This window comes from Hippocampus zosterae, chromosome 15 (assembly GCF_025434085.1).
Source record: "Hippocampus zosterae strain Florida chromosome 15, ASM2543408v3, whole genome shotgun sequence".
Classification (NCBI taxonomy): Eukaryota; Metazoa; Chordata; class Actinopteri; order Syngnathiformes; family Syngnathidae; genus Hippocampus; species Hippocampus zosterae.
In genome coordinates, this window is record NC_067465.1 from 6,084,399 (window position 1) to 6,105,336 (window position 20,938).

The following is a 20,938-nucleotide window of genomic DNA, read 5'->3' on the forward strand; positions in this document are numbered from 1 at the left end:
CAAAGGCGATGCTCTTGATTTACCGGTTGTTCTACATTCCGAAACCTCACCTACGACTGTCACTTGCAATGGTGAGATGAGGCTTTGAGAGGTATCAAACGACTTGAGTCAGTTGCATTGAGAGAGGGATCATTTCTCTGAGTTTCATGAGCACATGAAAGCACCCGCTGGTCGGGCGTCTCATCTCGTCCACATCATGTGTGATACATCATTGTGTCCATTTTGGAATGACTCGGAATTACAAAAAAATAGATGATTAAATGGTTTCTCAACAGAAGGTGTACAGTCCTAACACAATAAAAAACACATTGTGTTTGTGTTCTTTCCTAAAAGCTCGTGTCTAATGATATGGCAGGCTGTCTTAAAAAGGAGGGGCGATAGCGTGCGATAGGAGAAATAACCACTAGATGGCAGTACTATCACGTGTTGTCACGCTCCAGGATGTTTTTTTTTTTTGTTTTGTATCTTTTGTCCAGGGAATCTTTTATGTACTGTACTGTAATGAGCAGCATCTTCAAGTCAAATCCCGATATATTTTTATGCGTCTTTTTCAAATTTACAGTACATCTGAATGCTCTTCTGTTTAAATTCAAACTAATTGGAAGGCCATCCGATTGTGTATACAAGTGTCTTTATTAATTGTGCGTCTTCTTTGTTTGTAGCAGAGTGCTTATTAGCATTAGGCAAAAATCTCAACAAATTCTGAAAAACGGAGGTATTGTCACGTTCTGCGTGATGGTAGTTGTAAGACCCCCAAAAGCAGGGAGGCAGGGAGGAGCAGGGTGATCAAAATGTATTTCACATAAAATACACACATGAGTAAAATGGAAAAAACACAAAGTTGAAGTACTCAAAAATGCCTGGAAATCACAAGTATCAAACCAAACTATAACAAGAAACAAAACATGACAGGAGCACACGTATGCTCACAGCTCACAATGACCCAACGGACACTGACAGAAACTCAGGGAACCAAATACGAGCTCAGTGACGAGACAACGAGAAACACCTGGACAAGACACAAAGGGTTGAGGGAGCTAATTGCTTACACACGAGGAACACTGATAACGAGAACAGGTGGTGAAAAAAGGGCACATCTATGGAAGCCAAACCAAACATAACCAGACCGATACATAACAGGTATGCTGTCACTTCTTTCAGTTTATTGATGTTGTTCGGAAATGTTCTTTACTGTTTGACTAATAGGACAGAAAATTGGGAGCACCGATATACATCATAATGATCAATTATAATGCACCCAGTAGGGTACACCGCATATGGCCAATGGAAATATTTCACAGCAGACATCTATGCAACATTATGAGCTATATTTTAGACTCTTTGGATAATATCTTCGTCATCTGATCAAGTGTCTTGGTGGACCACACACACACACACACACGCACACACACACACAGACACACAAGCACACACACACACACAAGCACAAAGAAGGCCCTTTCAAGAGAGAGAGCCTTGCTGCAGGCGCCGCTCCAGGCTGATCAGCGCTGAGTGCCTCTGAGCAACTCGGGCATGAGTGACTTTCCGATGCCCTCGCTTGGATCACTTTTGTAGCCAGATGTCGGGGGTTTGTTTTAATGCGTTGCCTTACTTTTCTTGTGATGGCAACCAAGTGACCTAAGCAAGAACACTTGAACTCCAGGCACATCTGGAGGAACTTTTTGTTTCCTGGGATGGCGCAGCTTAATGAATGATGTTGTGTCTGTCACCTTGGCAACAGCGTTCGGTCAGAAACAGACAGGCTATAATTAATAATCAGGTTTGAGTGAGGTGAGAGAAGTGCTTTGCAAGCTGCCACTGCGAACAAGAGAGGGGGAGAGGGACAAACACACTTTTCAACCGGGACGTACACACGCGCACGCAGACATAATTGCCAAGAGCGAAAGAGCTTTGGCAATAAGAGGCCGCCAAGTGCGCTCGAAGGTGAGCCACCGTGTTGGTTCGTACGATGAGGGTGAATAAGAGGCTGCGGCAATCTCAGTACGTTGGGGGCACACTCGACCACGGATGAACGTCTGTTAATCACTCTGCCAACCTGTTACTTGCTCATTCCCAAGTGCATGTGCGTGCCTGGCTCCTAATCTCTTGAAGGTGTTTTTTTTTTGGGGGGGGGGGGGGGTATTATTTCGTATTAATGATGTGGAGGTGCAAAATACAGGGGTGTCTCCCAATATGCATTTCATTTGTTCATATCACAAAGCATCTTCTCCATTGTAATGTACGGATATGACATTAATACATACCACCTCCCCTCCCTCCGACCCTGAATAAACAAATGTTTGTGTTTTTTTTTAGCCTGGTCGCAGGTATAAACCTGATTTAATGCCGCCAATCCAATTTATTGTTCAATATTTGCCAAACTACTGCTTATGTTGCAGTCAGTTGAAATGAGTTCATGGGCGCTATCTACAGTATTTAGCTAGCTAGCTAGCGAAAGCTAAAGCTAATTATGTTCATTTATTGATTTTTTTTTTTAAGCTATAATTTCAGGTCCAAAGTCGAGCTCACTTGATTGTCTGTTACCAAGGTCAAAAACTGTTATAGGCTCATTTTTTTGTGTATGCGTATGTCCTAGTAAGAACTTTGTTCACGCATGTCTGTTCATAATAGCCAATCCGTGATGCTCTAGAGAGCCTGGATAGCAATCACCTGACTGTCTGCTGTCAAACATTAACGTTTATAAGAATGCCCTGGCTGACTTTCCAAATTTTAATGAAATGTGTGTGTGTGTGGGGGGGGGGGGGGGGGGGCACTCAGGACAGAAATAGAAAGTACTCGAGTCATTATTGTGTAAATGTTGACACATTATAACCAGACTAATTTTTTCAACCGTGGTCATGCAATGTTTTTCCAAAGGGTCAGCCAGTTGGACGAGTCCATTGCACGTCACGTTGGACGACTCCTCGTCGCTCTCCCCTCTTATCTCACTTTTATTTCACCCGTGCTTCCTCTCATCTCATCATCCATTATTTTAGCCCTTAAGAGCCCACTTGTCTCCAAGGCGCCCTCCTCCCCCTCCCTCCTCCTCCTTCCATGTATCCTTTCCTCAAGCCTTCAGCCGTCACCCCTTGCCGCCCTCCCTTCCTGCCGCTCCTCTCGTTGGCTCGCGCTCCATCTCTGATGATTGGCGACCGTATTTCACTTGACATGAAGACAAAGGGCTGATCCACACGTGGCTTCTCTGCGAGTCGTGTGTAATATGCAATATTAATGTCGGCATAATTTGGCTCCCTGGCTGAGGGGGCGGAGGCGGGCCCGAAAGAGGGAGGGCGTCACGCTTACCCAGTGCCTGCTGTTTCCTTCCTCAAAGAAGAAGAGGAGGAGGACTGTCAGGACGGATTGAGAAACGGTAGCGATAACAACAGCAGAATGCTCACTGTTGGCAGCTTCTGTGGCCTATTTCTGTCTCGGCCTTTAATGGATATACAGGCTCGTTGCCTGTGAAACGGAGACGGCTCTCCCTGTCAGCCTTTCAAAGTGAAAGGTGCAGCCATCTGAAGTCTTTTCAGCCCTCAATTGTCGCGGTCAAATTACGAGTACCGGTACTCTCGTAGCATTTCAGGTTGGCTGGCTTGCATTTCGAGCTATTTTGGCACTGATTTTATGTTTATCTGCTTGGTTCTGCTGTGGACTGGGCTAACTTTGTTGTTTTTTTGGGCATTGCATGGAGGGATGCCTGCACATTGGGGCATGATGAAAAGATGAACACATTAATATGATCCTAATAAAGCTTTTTACCCCTAACCTTATCCTAACCCCAACACTGTACTGATTTGAGACGGAGAGAGTGACAGAGAGATGGATTACATTATTACTAAACTCGGACTATCAAATAATCACCACTGCCAATCTTTGTATTGCAGCCTCGCACAAAACTTGACCAAGTCACACCCACAGAAAATCGCTACGCTCGCACAGTTGCGCACTTGGACACATTTTACTGTGTTTTGTCTTCTGCGTCTTCCTTTTTTTGCACACGCACACGCAAAGCATCCCCACCTCTCCTGCACAAGCACACACCGGAGGGCTCCAGTTGCATCAGTGGTGAATTACCATGCCGTTCCACGTTATTAAACATGACACTCGGCCTAGATAATGGCGCCTTTCTTCTCAATTTGGAAGGCTAATCTTATTGCTTTGATTAGCAGCCGATTCATTTGCATTTCAAGGCATCCCTTCTTTTAATTCCTCCATCATAACCCGCCCCCTTTAGAGCTGCAGATAAAAGGGATCTATATGTATCTTTCCTGAGCATCTCCCTGCCCCCCCCCCATCTCCCATCTTTTGTTCTTCTTGAACTTTTTGTTCATTTTGTTCACATTCTTGCCTTCTCCTCATCTCTTTGTCAACTTCGTTTTCTCCTCCACTCGGTGCAAAGCTGCCTAACATCAAAGACGAGAGGGGAGGAGAGCGGAGAGCGGAGCGTGACTTCATCAGCATGTGATTGGACATTCGGGAACAGCCTCGATGTTCGTGTTACTGATTGCCTTCGTCTGCAAAAAGTTTCAAGGGGGCAGCACTTTTCAAGAGTAACTTCAGGATTATAACGCTTTGCAACAGGACTTTGGTCGCCATTTATGTGGAAAGTAAGATTTGTTTTGACCTTGGAAGAATTAAGGGTGCGCCACGGGTTTATGGGTACTCACTTTGCATTAAAAGAAATCATATTAATCATGACCTAAAACCTAAACCGAACCCCCATTGGAGGGCATTTTACCTCCCGCCTATCATGGCCTCACTGAGTGGGATTTGAACACATGCTGCTTGCACCAAAGTCCGATGAGTGCACGACAACATACGCACTCTTGAGTTGCCCCTTTTTTCATTTTATTTTTTTATTTTTAAACATTCATTCATTCATCTTCCTAACCGCTTGATCCTCACTAGGGTCGCGGGGGGTGCTGGAGCCTATCCCAGCTGTCTCCGGGCAGTAGGCGGGGGACACCCTGAATCGGTTGCCAGCCAATTGCAGGGCACACAGAGACGAACAACCATTCGCACTCACACTCACACCTAGGGACAATTTAGAATGTTCAATCAGCCTGCCATGCATATTTTTGGAATGTGGGAGGAAACCGGAGCACCCGGAGAAAACCCACGCAGGCCCGGGGAGAACATGCAAACTCCACACAGGGAGGCCGGAGCTGGAATCGAACCCGGTACCTCTGCACTGTGAAGCCGACGTGCTAACCACTGGACTACCGGGCCGCCTATTTTTAACAAACCAAGAAAATCTGTTTCAAATGATTTATAAAAATCAATGTTCACAAAATGTTTCATTACCTATCTTTGTTGTCAGTACCAGTGCTTTAAAACTGGCAAGAAAGTTATGGTGTCTTGCAAATCATTTTCACGACCCCCTAGAACACCAGGGCATTCATCGGTTCATGGAAAAACTCCGGTGGATGTTCTTTTGTATGCACTTTAAAACACTGGTTTCCTGCTTCGGAGTGTGCGTAAGATCAAAAAAGCCAGCGAGAGCGAGAGAGATAAAGATAGTGGGTGTTTTTTATTAGATGTTGCTCAACGCGATGTTTTATGTATCAATAAAGCGCTTCAAGGCCACAGTGACTTGTCACGCTTGAGAAACACTCACCGGTCTTTGAAATGGCAGTCTCGTGAGGGACGCTTGGCCGCTTGTCGCAAATGCGGCTTCAAGTCAAGAAGTCACCTTTTATACTAGCAACGTTTTCAATCGAGCCGTTTTCTAGCCCGCTGATCCTGTTCAGGACTGCTGGCAGCCGAGTCACAGCCGACCATGCCTGAGGGCTGAATGATACCTCGCACTGGTCGCCAGTCAACACTCGCACGTGGGCCAGGGCCACAAACTCTGCCACACGGATGTTGCACATTCTAAATGTTTGCCGATGAGAATAGATGGTTGCGTTAAGACTTTTAGGTGAACTAAAGTCAAAAAGTGTCTCTTCTTCGTACATTTGAAAATATATCATAGTTTCAAGTAATCCACTTTACGAGACTTTCCGTTATGAAGATAAGAGAAAAAAACATTTTTTTAAAACAAAGACTGATCTGATGTCACAATCCCCGGGATCAAACCGCAGCCCGTGACAATGGGGCGTTGCAAGAGAGTTCATTGACCGAGCGGTGAGCCGCTAGCTCGCCCTGCCGTCAGCATTTTGCTCCATAAACGGCCCCGCATCCTGCAGTCATCATTCTCGCCAATGATTGGGAGGCGCCGAGCGGTGGGCGGTATATAAAGGGTCAGGCGCCTTGGTCTCGCGCTACCTTGCCTCGCCACCTCCGAACGCAACCCCCCCACCCCCAAGATGGCCTTCGCCGGACGATGGGAAACCGAAAGCCAGGATGGCTACGATGACTTTTGCAAGCTCCTCGGTAAAGCCGCATTCATGTTCACGGCCGACGGCAAACGTCAAAGTGGGGGCCGCGACCAACATTCAGCCTCGCTCTTTCTGCAGGTATCCCCGCCGAAATCATCGAGAAGGGCCGTGACTACAAGCTGATCACAGAGGTGAGCCAGGATGGAAACGACTTCTCCTGGACTCAGATCTATCCCACAAACGCCAAGGTCACCAACAAATTCACCGTTGGCAAGGAATGCGACATGGAGACCATCGGAGGAAAGAAGTTCAAGGTAGGACACAAACGGCTCGTCCATCGGTTGCTGGAAGCATTCAATAATTAACGAGGGGCACGCTTGTCAGGCCACCGTGCACATGGAAGGAGGCAAGCTGAGCGTTACCTTCCCCAACTACCATCACACCTCTGAAATCAGCGGAGGAAAACTCATTGAGGTAATCGCACTCATCTCATTCACGTCATGACACGGCTCGACATCTCCGACCGACAACTTTGTGAGCTCATGCTGTGGCCAGCCAGTTCTTGTTCTCCAGATCAAGAAGTTTTACGTCCGAATGTCTTGGCACGGGAAATCTGGATTTGATTTTGCGCTTTACGTGGTTTTTCTTCACATACTCTGGCTTGTCCTTCTATTGCGCAACCCCTGCACTGTCGGTTTTGGTTGATTGGAGATTGTAAATTCTCGGCCGGTGAATCAAACGCTCCAAATTGCTCATGGGTGTGAGTGTGCGCGCTGGGATAGGTTCTGGCGTGAGGCAACCCTCGTGAGGAGAAGCGGATCCGATAACGGCTGGATGGAAGGATGATTTAAATGTAAAACTGTCTGTCTGGTTAACCTACTTCTCGTTCTCTCTTTCTAGACGTCCACAGCTGGGTCCGTCGTGCTTAAGAGAACCAGCAAGAAGATCTAACTGCTTTGTGATCTTGAACTGCTTGCGTAGTCACCATGGTGACTTCAGGACCACATCTTTCACAATAAATGAAGTTTGACATGAGCATGAGCTTGTGTTTTCATTGGTGAAGTGCAAAATCTGCGACTATCTCTTTAATCATCTTTGTTGTCAGTAGCAGTACTTTAAAACTGGCAAATTTAAAAGCAATTATTATTATTTTTTTAAGCCTGCCCGTCCACAAACAGCATGTACTTATCTCAACTGGTCCGTGACGCAAAAAAGGTTGGGGACGACTGTTGTAGCATATTACAGTCAGAATTAGAATCTTCTGATTCTGATTCTCAAGGGGGTTAAAACGAATACCGAAGGACTTGACATTTGTAGTGCAACTGAACTGACAGTCGCAATGCGCTGCAAATGGGAGGACAGCTACACAGTCAGCAGGTAACACAACTTGACATGAACTAAATTGCTAGCAGGCGGCCCGGTAGTCCAGTGGTTAGCACGTCGGCTTCGCAGTGCAGAGGTACCGGGTTCGATTCCAGCTCCGGCCTCCCTGTGTGGAGTTTGCATGTTCTCCCCGGGCCTGCGTGGGTTTTCTCCGGGTGCTCCGGTTTCCTCCCACATTCCAAACACATGCATGGTAGGCTGATTGAACACTCTAAATTGTCCCTAGGTGTGAGTGTGAGCGTGGTTGGTTGTTCGTCTCTGTGTGCCCTGCGATTGGCTGGCAGCCGATTCAGTGTGTCCCCTGCCTACTGCCCGGAGACAGCCGGGATAGGCTCCAGCACCCCCCGCGACCCTTGTGAGGATCAAGCGGTTCGGAAGATAAATTGCTAGCAAGCTAACTCTCCGTTTGTTGCTTCCTCTTGTGTCCGCTCTTTCTCTGTACTGATTTCTCCCGCTCTTTATCTCTTTTGCCGTCGAGCCATGTGAGTTTCCCACTGGCTTCCGGCCAAGCAAACAATCAGTTAATTAACCAGCTCTGCTCTGGATCATTGTGGAGGCTCTCGGAGGAGCCCTGGAGAGGCTCTCCTTCTCCCAAGTTCCAAATTTACAGCTTCATTAAGCGGACTGGCGTTAGGAGCAAATCTTAAATACCATTGCCAGACTACAGACGCTCGCGTGCGTTTGTGTGTATGCGCACGCGTGTACGTGTGCATGCTTGTGTTGGTTTTGAGAGCTGGCGACTCAATAGTTCCCTGATGAAAACAAAATATCTGTGGGGGGTGTTCTGCCTTTGAGATGTCGTGGCTTTGGTGTAATAATGAGGCGCTCTCTCTTGCCGTCACATTTGCAATCAAGATCCGACACTCCTGGAAAACTCGGGTTGGATAGCAACAAGCAAGGTATCATTTGAGCATGTTTGTGTAGCTGGCGCAATCATTCGGCAATATTGCTTCCTTTGTCCTCGCGGACAAACGGGCCTAATTGGCTATTTCTCAGTCTACCGTTGATGATTGGCCATTCTGCGCTTTTCTGATTGGTCTCCATTTTCGGCCGCCGCAAGTGGAGAGAAAAAGGCCTTGTTCACATCCCCCACTCAGTTTTTTTTTTTTTTTAGCAAGGACTTCAAGCTGAGAGTTTTGGGACCACAAAAAAAAAGCCAAATAAAAGAATTTGAATCTTTGCAGTGCATCAAACACCTTTGTGATGAGATGCAAGAGATATTATTAGGCAGCCCCACTCATCATCATCTGATATCGCCGACCTCACTGGGTCAGGTGACAGATTCTCACGGAAAAAAAAAATCTAAAATGTTATAGAAATTCATCCCAGAATGAATATATTCATTCTTACCTCACTTACCAGACTATATTCTTACCTCATCACAGTATTTGGTTCTCAAATAAGGCGTCCCACAACTATTTTCCATATCGTGTGTTTGCACTGCCATTCACCGCTCAAGGAAAATGTGATTTTTTTATGGTCATGCTCCAGCGATGTTGCCTCCCTCCCTCAACTTCCACTTACTCAACAGGAAACTGTTGTTTAACAAAAGACATGCTCTGAATTGGAATTATTTGCACAAAATCCCTTTCCAGCCAATCGATTATTTCTTACTTTGGGTGCAGTCATTGGCACCTTCAAGGTGATTTAGAGCAATACAAAATATTCCTGCTTTAATTATGTGTCATACTCCTGGGAAAGGCGGCCCGGTAGTCCAGTGGTTAGCACGTCGGCTTCACAGTGCAGAGGTACGGGGTTCGATTCCAGCTCCGGCCTCCCTGTGTGGAGTTTGCATGTTCTCCCGGGCCTGCGTGGGTTTTCTCCGGGTGCTCTGGTTTCCTCCCACATTCCAAAAATATGCTTGGCAGGCTGATTGAACACTCTAAATTGTCCCTAGGTGTGAGTGTGAGCGCGGATGGTTGTTCGTCTCTGTGTGCCCTGCGATTGGCTGGCAACCGATTCAGGGTGTCCCCCGCCTACTGCCCGATGACTGCTGGGATAGGCTCCAGCACCCCCCGCGAGCCTAGTGAGGATTAAGCGGTTCGGAAGATGGAATGATGGATACTCCTAGGAAATCAACTACTTGCAAAAAAAAATTGCAATTTGGGATCTGGTCAAAGTTCTGTTTTTGCACCACTTCTTGGTGACATTTCAACTTTAGCTCACATTGGCCGTGACTCCAGTCCTTCATCAAGCGTGTGTGTGGAATGTATTCTGTGCCAGATAAGAATAACTAAATGTGCCATGCGTTTACAGGTCAGTGATAATCATTAGTTCTGAGTTCCGATCCAATCACCACGCAGATATCGATATAGCACAAAGACATACGGTAAATCCCGAGAGGGGTTTTCTTTTCCATGCATCCTGTCATCTCTGTTCCCGAAAATTGATCTCAACGTGCCATCTTGAAAGATGTGTCACTTGCTAAATTGCATCTCAAGGTGAAAGGAGGCTTGCCTGAGGGCTTATGAGTGAGCATGCATGCTGCAGGTGTCTCAATTGCGAAATTGCTTTCACTATGGTTGACAGATAACATAATTCCATGTGATGTCAACCGAAGTCGAATTTATGAGCGAGGGCCATGACATCACATGTGTCCGATGCAGTTCGTTCAGGTGCAAGAAATACTCTTCCCGGAAGGAACGAAATACTGGACGACAGTAATGAATACAACGCCACTAAATTAGCAGAATATCAGAACAGATACACGTAAAAGTATAGAATACAATCTTCCTCACACGTAGAGCTTCACCGTTTTTTCCATTTTCATTATTTTATTAAGAGCGTGTTTTGTCTGAGGAGATTAAATATGCCCGTCGGTCCTACTGAGAACAGACCATTTGGGACGAATGGCTATCCGTTCTGATTCCGGGGTGTGATGACTGGAACAGTGACGTGTCAAGCCCCTGTATTACGACAACGCTGAATCTGATCGGATCGCAACACTCCATCCATTATTAAAGGATGACGAAGGATCATCGTGATCTGAATTATCTGCAAATTTCATGAAGTTCTTGAGCCCCCCCCCCCCCTGTGAGATTGTGACCTAAACCATTGCATGGCTTTCTTGTCAAGCAGCAAGCCTGCTCGTCATCTATTCATCCGTCCTCGGAAGCTGACTGCCTTTTGCCCTTTATCCCGGGACCGGGCCTCGCTCTGGGGGGACAGTTGCAGGCTTTGTCCTCACCTCATGCCTCGCATTCCCCAGACTCGCCCTGGTTCCTTTGCATGCCTGCTCTGTGGGCAAGCGGTCCAGCTCGTATCCATCCAGACGGCCGATCCTACATCCATCCATCCATTCATTCAAAGAGCGGCTGACGTCTTGTCCGGCCTCAGCCGAGAACAAGGCCTCTCTCTGGGGGACAGTAGTCAACATTGTCCCCACTCTTCATGCCTCACATTCTCGAGGACACAATCTCCAGGGTTCCCCGCTTTCAAGCTAGTGAGGACGAATACGGACCGTACACATACCGTATGCCTCGACCCGATCATCGTCATGGACAAAACCAAAGAATGCTGCAACAAAGTCTCCATGGGTTCTTTATTTTCCTGAGGATGTTTTCTCTCTCATCAGAAGTCTTTAGTGTCAGCCTTTCCTGTGCTATTTTTGGAGCTCTTCAGACAACAGGCAGTCCTCTCGTTTCCTTGATGCCACACAAATTTCCAGACAACGTGAAAACCGATGACCGACGGCAGTTACGTGAACACCAAAATGGACGTTGAGGTTCGGTTGGCCATTGACCTCCTTTTTGTTGTTGTCGTCGTAGCGGCTTCACACGATGCAACTTGCCAATGAATGGCACAGGGCTTTGTTGGCACCATGTCAAAACAACAAATACAAACAACGGAATCCATTCTCCGTCGTAACTAACGGTACTTTTAAAGGTGCGTTCGATTTTCTTCCAATTCTACTCGCAACGTTCAGGGGAAAGTGAGGTGCCACCAGTGAAAGTTCCACCAAATACAAGCGTACCTTACTGTATATGCGCCACTACTGCAACCCAATAAAAATAATTATTATATATTATATATTATTATTATATTATAATAATTAATCCCAATAAAAAGGTGCCACAAGGTGGTGCCGTGTGGTTCCGACACTCGTAGAGCGATATTATAATGTTATAGTATCATAGTGATATCTTGACACCCATTTTGCCATTTTTCCAGCAGATTTTATCTTCCAAGCAGTTTACCTGATCTGAGAATGGCCCTCGCCATCAGTCATTTTATTTACTTGCTCAACCTAAACTACAAAAATCTGATCCTGCAGCAAAGGCCTCGTCTGTAGCGACAGCACGGCTCTATTCAGCATCGAGAAGGGTGGAGGCGTAGGCCGTAATTAAAGATGGCGGCCTTGCCATCACACAATAGGTCTGCACAGAGAGGGCTTTTATTGTATGTATTTGTCTTAACGGGAGAGTGGGCAGTCTACCCTCTGTGAGCATTTAATTGCTTTAACAGCTGGGAAGAAGAAATGGAAGCGGGGAGGGAAGGGAAACACGGACAAGGGAGAGAAAAGTCACTCATCGGGGCTTTTGAATTTGTCGGGTGGGTATGATGTTGGTGTGACTGACTTTAAATGAAGTGCAAATGAATCATTTGCAGCCCTGTCCTACTCCAATCAACAAATTGGATCATGTATTCTTGTACTGCGTGTGTTGGGGGCGCCTGCGTCAACATTTGACAGGCGAGAGATTCTTGGCAGGTAGCATGTAGCCTGCAGCATCATGGATGTTATTATTTTGGAACATGTGATGACAGTAGGAAGAGACAGGAGACGCGTTGATTTGTTCCCGTAATTCTCAAAACATACTCCCCCTCCTCCTCCTCCTGTCACCCTTGAAGATATTTTTAGTGTCACACGTTTGTGTGCTTGGGTGAATGTGAGCACTGACAAGTGGCTTGGTCTGGCCACTGCAACTAAATGAAAATTGGAGCAGGGCCTTAGGGCGAGGTGAGGTCATGATGTTCCTCCGGAGGTTTCAGCTAATGGAGATCCACTGTTGGGATGAAGGGCCGGCACTTGGGGGCGGAGTTAGCATGACAAATGGAATCCATTGCACAATGGACGTGCCTGAAATTGGCATTTTAAATGCATGTGGATTCCATGCGTCTGCCATGTCGTGAAGGCTTTTAATTCAATCTCTTCTTCACCAAATCGGTTATTGGCACAATGAATGGCTATTTCTTTGGTGTGTGTGTGCGCACGTTAACATTCAAATCATTCAATATGATCAATTTGAGTGGATAACGCCGATCTCGTGGAGTAGTAAGAAACTGACTAGAGCCTATGAATTAACATTGTAACCACCCGCTTCATCACCACTCCGAGTTCTCTTTGGGCCCCTCCGGAGCCGCGACATCATTTATGGGTTCAATTGTTTTCAACCCCTTTCTGCCCCACACTCAACACGTGAGACCTCCGCGTAAGAGACCAGTGTGTGGCACGTACCAGTTTGATTTCTAAAATTCTGGGTAAAGTCCACACGCAGTTCAAATCTTTCATGGATGACCATAAAGTCATGGAGGTTTTCCAGTCCGGTTTTAAGGTGACGCATAGCACAGAGTCTCCCTTCTGACGAGTTTTTAACTCATTCAATACCAAAAATGGGTTTCTGTGTTTTGTAAGAAACCCGGCATTCAACTCCGGGCACGTCTGTATGTATTTTTATTTTTTTGCGTTCCGTTTCCGGCACTGTCGCCCGTGCTTACATGGCCACCATGTATATCCATGAATTGTCCACCACGTCGGCACTTCTGCTCGACTGCTCTAGTCTACTGTACATCCGTGACAACAGCGTCACAACCTGGAAAAACGACTATCAGTCTCTGTTGATTGCGCGACAATGCCAGCCAGTAAACAACTGGCAGATTTCAATAACTACTGTAAGAAGGGACATTTTTAGTGAACTGCACATTATTCTGTTTCCACGCAATCCGTTGGTTCCGGGCCCTTGAAATGGAGGTTCCCACTCTGTACCAAATGAGTGTAATTTCACTGCTCATCAGATTCCATTTACCACATGGCCAAACAGTGAAAATGCATTTCATGGCTTTGATCAGTTCATTACTGTCTTTGTATATGAGTTCATTTGTCTGGCATCAGAAACTCCATTATGATGCCATGGAGGGAGAGTGCCGTTATTATCATCAAAATAATCTGCAATGTACATTTCTTCTACAAATTTACCTCTAATCTTTGACTGTTGATTTGGATATAAATCACGCTCTGATTCTATAATAACGTTGTAACGATCAATGCTGTCGTTGTCGTGCATTCTACTCTAAACACACTTTTTTTCATCCTAATTTTTAAAAAAAGTGACATTTGATAATAATAAATTTTACCCAGAGAAATAAAAGCAGAGTGATATTTACTTGGGAGAAAAAAAATAAACCACTCAAGAATCCGATCACATTAAAGGAGCTCCAAAATGTATTAAGATCCGTAAGAGCGGAAGTTTCCCAGCCAGCGTTTGACACGAAGGCATTTGTTCGCAATTTACGGGGAATACCCCTGCAGGCTTATTTGTGGACACCGCTGAATAAGTGAGCTCGCACCTCCCTCGCGGCATTTGTTTTGTAGCTCTTTCTCTTGTTGGGGTCCCCACTGGGGGCTGAGCTGAGAGTCTCCACAAAGCCCTGAGACCCCGAGTGAAGAAGAAAAGGCTACCAAAAGAGAAAAGTAGACAGAGAAAGGCAAGAGAAAAATATAGGGTGAAGGGTCACGGCGGAGTGAAAAAGAGAGAAGTGAGCAGTGAAGGATGGTCACTGAGGGCTGTTACACAAAGAGGGAAGTGTGAAGAGGAGTGAAAATAGTGGGGGATAACGGAGATGGGGGACTCGAGTCGAGGGATGCTCCGACCGATCGCTGGCCGATCGGTCGATATGCGTGAAAATGTGCGTGATCGGTGATTGACATATTTCTGCCTCAGGGTTTCTTTTCTAGCGGCACAGTGGGCAACTCGTTAGCACGTCCGCGTCGCCGTGCAGAGGTGCAGGGTTCGATTCCGGCCCGTGTGGGTTTTCCCCCGGGTACTGCGGTTTCCTCCTACATTCCCAAAACATGCACAGCAGGTTAACCTAATACTCTAAATTGTCCCGAGGTATGATTGCGAGGGTGGATGGATGGTCGTCTATGTGCGCCCTGCTATTGGCTGGCGACCGGTTCAAGGTGTACCCCGCCTACTGGCCGAAGACGCTCCCTGTGACCCTTGGGAGGATAAAGCGGACCGAAAATGGATGGATGGATGGATGGCTGAGTTTTGAGTAAACAAATACAATGATCTTGAAGTCGCCTTTTAAGACTGGACAAATATGAAAGTAGGGATCTTCCTCACCTAAATTATCATCTGGCACCTGACTGGTGACTAAACAAGGGTTGGCAATTTCAAAACACAAAGCATCAAAAAAGGGCACAATATGTGTTCAAGTGGCAATAAATGCGTCGGAGTCTCTTTGGCGGTGCGAGCTCTTAAAACAGGGGTATCTCTGTCCAACTCCTCCCTGCGCAGCACGATGCGATGACAGGCATTATATACGATTATCTCCCCCTTTTTTTGCTTTGATGTTGGAAATGCAACAGCCAGTGAGGTCAAAGAGAAAGGGCTGGACATACTTGTACAATGTTGCAATGAAGAAAGACGAGGGAGTGACTCCAAAAGTAAGACAGAGTGCTTGCCTCTTGACTTGGTGAGAAAGAGATACATCATGATATCATTGTAAAAATCCCAGAAAGATATGCTGTAATGGGGGCTTTCCTCTACCCCCACGGCTGCTTTTGTAATTTATCCCCCTCTTCTTCCATCCTCCTATCACTCGCTTTCACCCAGTTACCCATCAATCTTTTTCCAATTACCTGCTCTGTCTATCCACAAATCCATCATAATCATTTCCATGGTAACGGATTGCATCCTCCATTGGCTTTGGCCTATTGTTCGATATAATTGCATGCCCAAAAGCTGCCTTTGAACGGAGGCAAAGTGTGGCACAGAGGGAGAGCGATCAGGATTGTGTCTCGGTGCTGAGAGTTTAAATGTCTCGCCCACATTTTTATCCGTGTCGATGTCAGAAGAGCGTGAAAACCATGGCAATGTTAGCTGACCTGCCTTGTATATCTGATGCCATAACCATAGCCCGCTCGTGGGTCTTGACCTCTGTAATAATTTTCCCTCTCTGAGCAGTCTTTACACATGCAAGTGGACAGACACATGTGTGATGGGACAAACATGATGTCCGTATATCACCCAAAACATATTCAAGTGAGCAAGCATTTTGCCCTGCTCAGCTGTTGCAGCTCAAGGCGAAGGAAGGCGTTGTCGAAGTGGCTTGGAAGGAGAATAAGTTAAGATGGGATTCTGACACATTAGCCAATTTTAGTTTGTTTTTACAGTAAAATTAAAAGCAACGTAAAAGTCAAAGCATTTCAACACCAGGTGACGCATTAGCCGCACTCAGTTGATTGTACGGAGCCAAAGCCACTTCTGGTGATCACTCGTCTACTCCATAGGGAGCCTATCACCAGCAATGTCAAAGAGAAGACGACGGCGATGGCCCAGAAAATCCACGCGAGCACGGACGGGGAGAGCATGCAAACTCCACACAAGAAAGGCCAGGGCCTGATTGGAACCCACGAGCTCTGCAGTGCGAGGCGGACGTGCCAACCAGTGACCGCCATGCTGCCACAAATCATAACACGGGAAATTCCCTAAAAGTGTTTCAAATGAATGTGCATTTGCTGACCAAGTGCCGGTAATTGTATGTATGTAATAGTGTGACTTGAATTAGCAAAACAGTAACATTGTTATTCACAAGGATAATTTAGGTTCTTCCTTTCAATCTCTCTTTATTTAAAACACACATGTAATAAATAAGGTGAGATTAAGTGTGAGAAAATATTTTTGGGGAAAAAGAGAAAATATCGTTTTTAAAGAAAAACCTTGCTACCATTGTCTTCTTTATTCCACTAACTCAACAACGTCAAGGCATGTAGATACATGGCACAAGGGCAACAAAACGGGAAATTGAGGAGATTCGACTGTAAAAAAATTACAAGAGGGGGTTTCTTTTACAGGTTCCATGATGACAAAGATCTGTGCTGTATGTTACACATACGTACAGCACATTTGACAATAAAGTTGTATTCACTTAAATGAAGTCTGATAACGTTCTGCAAGCCAAATACACCATCGTGGTGAGCCTTTGGACGTCATTTTTAAATTGTATTTTACTTTGAAAGGGCAAACAGGACGTGTAGTCTGCACACCGTGGAACTGCTTTGTGTGTGCGTGCGCGCGCGTGTGTGGTCGGCTTCCGGTTGCGACTCAGATTCGGTGAGCCGTGGGTCTGGTCAGTGTCGATCGACTCGCTATGGCGGAAGGACGAAGGGACCATCTACCCCATCCTCTCCTGATTCTACCACCGGTTAGTAAGCGACCCTGTCTGCGCCCTGCTCCCCGAGGTCCCGGTCCTGGGCCCGGACACGGACACGGAAGCGGCTTAACCAGCTCTCGACATCGCTCCCCGGAGTCCCTCCTGGACTGCGCCGCGAAGGCAGTAGCGGAAAAGTGGGCCTTCGAAAGAGTGGAGGAGCGTTTTGAGCGGATCCCAGAACCCGTTCAGCGTCGGATCGTCTACTGGTCTTTTCCCCGAAACGAGAAGGAGATATGCATGTACTCTTCGTTTCAGTGCCGCGTAGCCGGCGAAGAGGGTTCGTCGACAGCTCCCAACGGGGCAGCGGGTGCCGGGTCCGGATCTCCAACTACCGCTGGTGGCGGAGGAACCGTCACTGGTACGACGACAGTCGGAACAAGCGGAGCAGTGGGAACGGGAGATGCACTGCCTTTCCGCCGCGGTATCCGGTTGCTCGAGACCGGCTGCGTGGAAAACGTCTTGCAAGTCGGTAAGTGGTAAAATTCTCCGTAAAGTAACGCTCAACCGCTTGGCTCAGCGGACCGTTGTCGAACGTCCCGACAGAATCCTTTCCGGACGCGCATGATATAAGCGTACTCGGAATTATTTCTTTTTTTATGTATAGTTTTGTTCCATTCGAAACACGAGCGCGAGAGTGGTTGCGTGACAAATGTTTCGAACTTCACCAAGCTTCCTGACCGCGTGAGCGCATAGATAAGGTTGCTTGCTGACATACCCGACCAGCTGCTGTTTAAAAATTAAAGGGCTTCCGATTGTGGCCTCGCTCCGCTTTAACTGGCCTCTGTCTGGTTGTGGTATTTCAACGTGAGGCGTGCTATGTTTTGAGTCAACTCAAACACTCCTCGAAGAATGGAAGATGAGCTCATGTTCACTTTTTCGACGAGCGGGTGGACTGGAGCCCCCGGAGCTCGTGCTGACAGGCACCGATACAAAAGGACTCAACGGGGCTTTATGTTTGTTGGCGTCAATTGCCAATTGCAAGTCTTTTTATTTCCTTTCCAAAACTAGCCGTTGGTTCAGAGTGTCTTAGCCAAGGAACAAAGGCTGTTTTGGGGTCTCTTATTATGATTAATCCGACGTTAATCCGAGAAAGAAAAAAAAGTCCCCCATACGGCTGTGTTTACTCGCCGCTGCTGATCGGAGTGGACAAAGAGACGCCGGCGCCACCAGCGTGGAAAAGAGCTTCCGTTGGTGGTGTTTAGCTTCGGTGGTTTAGCTATCATGTTGAAATCGGGCTCTTTGCGTGCGTTTGCCCAGACGCTTGCCACACAAAAGGCTCACGGTTGAAATGATCGATAACCGTCTCGCATTTCCAGCTCTGCAGAGAGGATGTTTTCAAACAAAGGGCCATTCCGCAAAAGCTCCTTCGCCAACGTCATCCTTATTAAAGTCCTGATATCCACAACATAAGATAGGACATGACGAAAATGAATGCGACTGAAACCGATAATTGGTGAATAAAGGCGGCGGGGAGGGGGGGGGGGCAGCCTCTTAGTGATATTGGGCTATTTTTTGTCTTGTTTGGCCATATGGCGTGAGAGGCACTGGAGCTTGTCTGAGGTTTTATGTTCCCTCAAGGTATCAGGGGAAGCTGCAAACTGTGGCTTCTTTTTGGATTGCTGTATCTTATTGCATCTTTTTAAAATGGCCATTGATTCCACTTCATTACTCTCTGAAACGTGAAACTTGTGAATATGAAAGCGAGATTTACTTTTAGCTTTGTTTAGTGCCATCTGGCTTGATGCGTTTGTGCAAGCTTGCGAGATGTGATCCTAAAGCGGCACCTTCATTAAAGTGTTAATGTCAGGATAATTCTAGCCGGTTGATGATTGCCTGTAATTGGGCACCATATGCAATGGATGTTGGCAAGGGGGCTTTAACTAGCAAGAAGGGACACTTCCGGTTATCATAAACACCATGCTCATAAAAGCTGCACAGCATGCTGCTTTGGTGCATACATATAATGTAGTCATTCAAAACATATGGCACATAACTGCTATATACAGACACTGATATAGTTTGGGGGGGTCAAATAAGTTACATACCCTCGGGTGTAAACTGACATTATAACGAACAAAAACAAAGTATAGTCAGTATCTGAAAGCAAACACCACCAGCCTTAACCTGTCTCTCCACACGTTCTCATCTCATCTCCACCAAGGTCAGTCACAGCAGGTCGACACATGGTTTTGCCTCTCTGTCAACAAAACAAAGACCAGTTAAATAGTTGTGTGACATCAAGATGAGATTCGGCCTGCCCCTCAGTTTGTGGGAACCAGTTGCGGACACATTAAAAACAACTTTTATATTCAAATAACATTTGCACAAGCTAGCGTATGCACAATAAACCTATTCAGCAGATGATTACACTTCTGGATTTACCAACTGTTTTTCACTTGGACTCAATTCTTTATCAATTCTTTACCCTCAGGATGTCACTGGTGTTGATTTCACCGCACAATGTGTGTAATTGTGTAATACCCGTTTGCTATGTGACAGTACATGCCGTTGTACTGTGTAGACTATCCAGATGAATGCAAGATCTTCTACTTTAACTCTTGTGGAAAACTGTGCTTGATCTGTGCTCAAGAAGATTCTGATCCAGAAAAGAAACTTTAGCTTCTTTTGCAATACATAAAACAAAAAAAAAATTATGAGCGTGAGCAAGCCAATTTCCTGTTATGGTTGAAGAACAGAACCACAACTTTGTTTCACTTACTTTAAGTCACCGAATGCGATTTTCAAACATTTGATGGCATCAGCTCATAGTCTGAATATTTGTTGATACTGCTCATTGAAGTATTTGCAAAATGTTTCAACAAGCACTCAAGCAGCCTGAAATAGTTGTGGGAAAGACGATCCTTCTGGCACTTCACGGCAAGCGAATCCTATGTGAACACACCTTTTAGATGCGGTTGACACCATGACGAGGCGGATAACTATCTTCAGTTCAGCGCACGCTTACACTTAATAAACACACTTTGCAAGTCAAGTCCTTTGTCTTGGTTTAACTGTAACGCTGTCCGATTGGCGGGATTGCTGAGCTCATCAACCACTTATCAGCCCATGTGTAATAATCCACTTCGAGCTCCAAGTCAGCATTAGAAGAGTCAGAGCCAAGTGCGCTTGTGTATTAACCACCCCCACATCCCCAATATACCCCACGTATGACCCGAAGCTCCCTTGCCAGTTATAAAGTCCTCAGAGAGCAGGAGGGAAGGTGGGTAGGAGGGTGGAGGTGGGGGAAAGGGGAGGGGGGTGTCTTCCTCATCCTTGAATCAAGCTTTCGGATTATTGGGTCATGCTTTGTTACCCAGCTGCAGAAAAACCCCTTGTTCACAGCAAGGGGGGTAGGAAGGATCAGCATGTGAATGTATGTGTCCCATCCACGTCTCTGTCTGTCGAATGTTACATCGAGCCGTAATGGGTCCCCCGATGGCTTTTGAAGCCACGGTGGCTGTGACGAAGCGAGTTGAACAGGATTAAACTCTTTGCGACAGACACTCAGGGCTTCTTCCCAAAGGCTCTCATTCACACTTCCAGGTAGCCAGTGTCCATTTAACCTTTGTCCCCACCTGTATGCTAGGGTGGATCTTCTTCGACTGCCTCCACTTTCTGTGACATGGGGAATGGAATCAGAAAAATGTGTTTTTGTTTCCTGAAACTGTCACCACACAGCACCAAACTTTTTTGGGGGGGTGGGGGGGGGGTGTTCTTGTTTCTTGTGTTCGTTCCTTCACATGTAGCTGACGCAGCTGTTTTCATTTCACCCAAAAACACACTATCGTGATAGCACACAC

General features: G+C 46.4%; 2 protein-coding genes across 3 annotated transcripts in view; both read left to right on the forward strand.

The window, feature by feature from the left end:
• The first annotated feature begins 6,227 nt into the window (after window positions 1-6,227).
• Window positions 6,228-7,353, forward strand: LOC127616096 (gastrotropin-like). Its single transcript, XM_052087508.1, has 4 exons — window positions 6,228-6,375; window positions 6,459-6,634; window positions 6,705-6,794; window positions 7,221-7,353. Exons 1-4 carry the CDS (start codon window positions 6,309-6,311, stop codon window positions 7,269-7,271), a joined length of 384 nt encoding a protein of 127 aa, XP_051943468.1. The 5' UTR covers window positions 6,228-6,308; the 3' UTR covers window positions 7,272-7,353.
• Window positions 7,354-17,003: 9,650 nt separating this feature from the next.
• zswim5 (zinc finger, SWIM-type containing 5) overlaps window positions 17,004-20,938 on the forward strand; it is a 28,902-nt gene continuing 24,967 nt past the window's right edge. For both annotated transcript variants that reach the window (XM_052087101.1, XM_052087102.1), the window contains exon 1: window positions 17,004-17,607. In XM_052087101.1, the coding sequence (XP_051943061.1) occupies window positions 17,076-17,607 (532 nt within the window). In that variant the 5' untranslated portion in view covers window positions 17,004-17,075. The remainder of the gene's footprint in view (window positions 17,608-20,938) is intronic.

Excerpts from the sequence above, each read along its gene's own strand:
- LOC127616096 (XM_052087508.1), top strand. The coding sequence starts at position 6,309 with ATGGCCTTCGCCGGACGATGGGAAACCGAAAGCCAGGATGGCTACGAT. Across the intron at positions 6,376-6,458 it reads TGACTTTTGCAAGCTCCTCG|GTATCCCCGCCGAAATCATC; the intron begins GTAAAGCCGCAT and ends CTCTTTCTGCAG. Across the intron at positions 6,795-7,220 it reads GCGGAGGAAAACTCATTGAG|ACGTCCACAGCTGGGTCCGT; the intron begins GTAATCGCACTC and ends CTCTCTTTCTAG.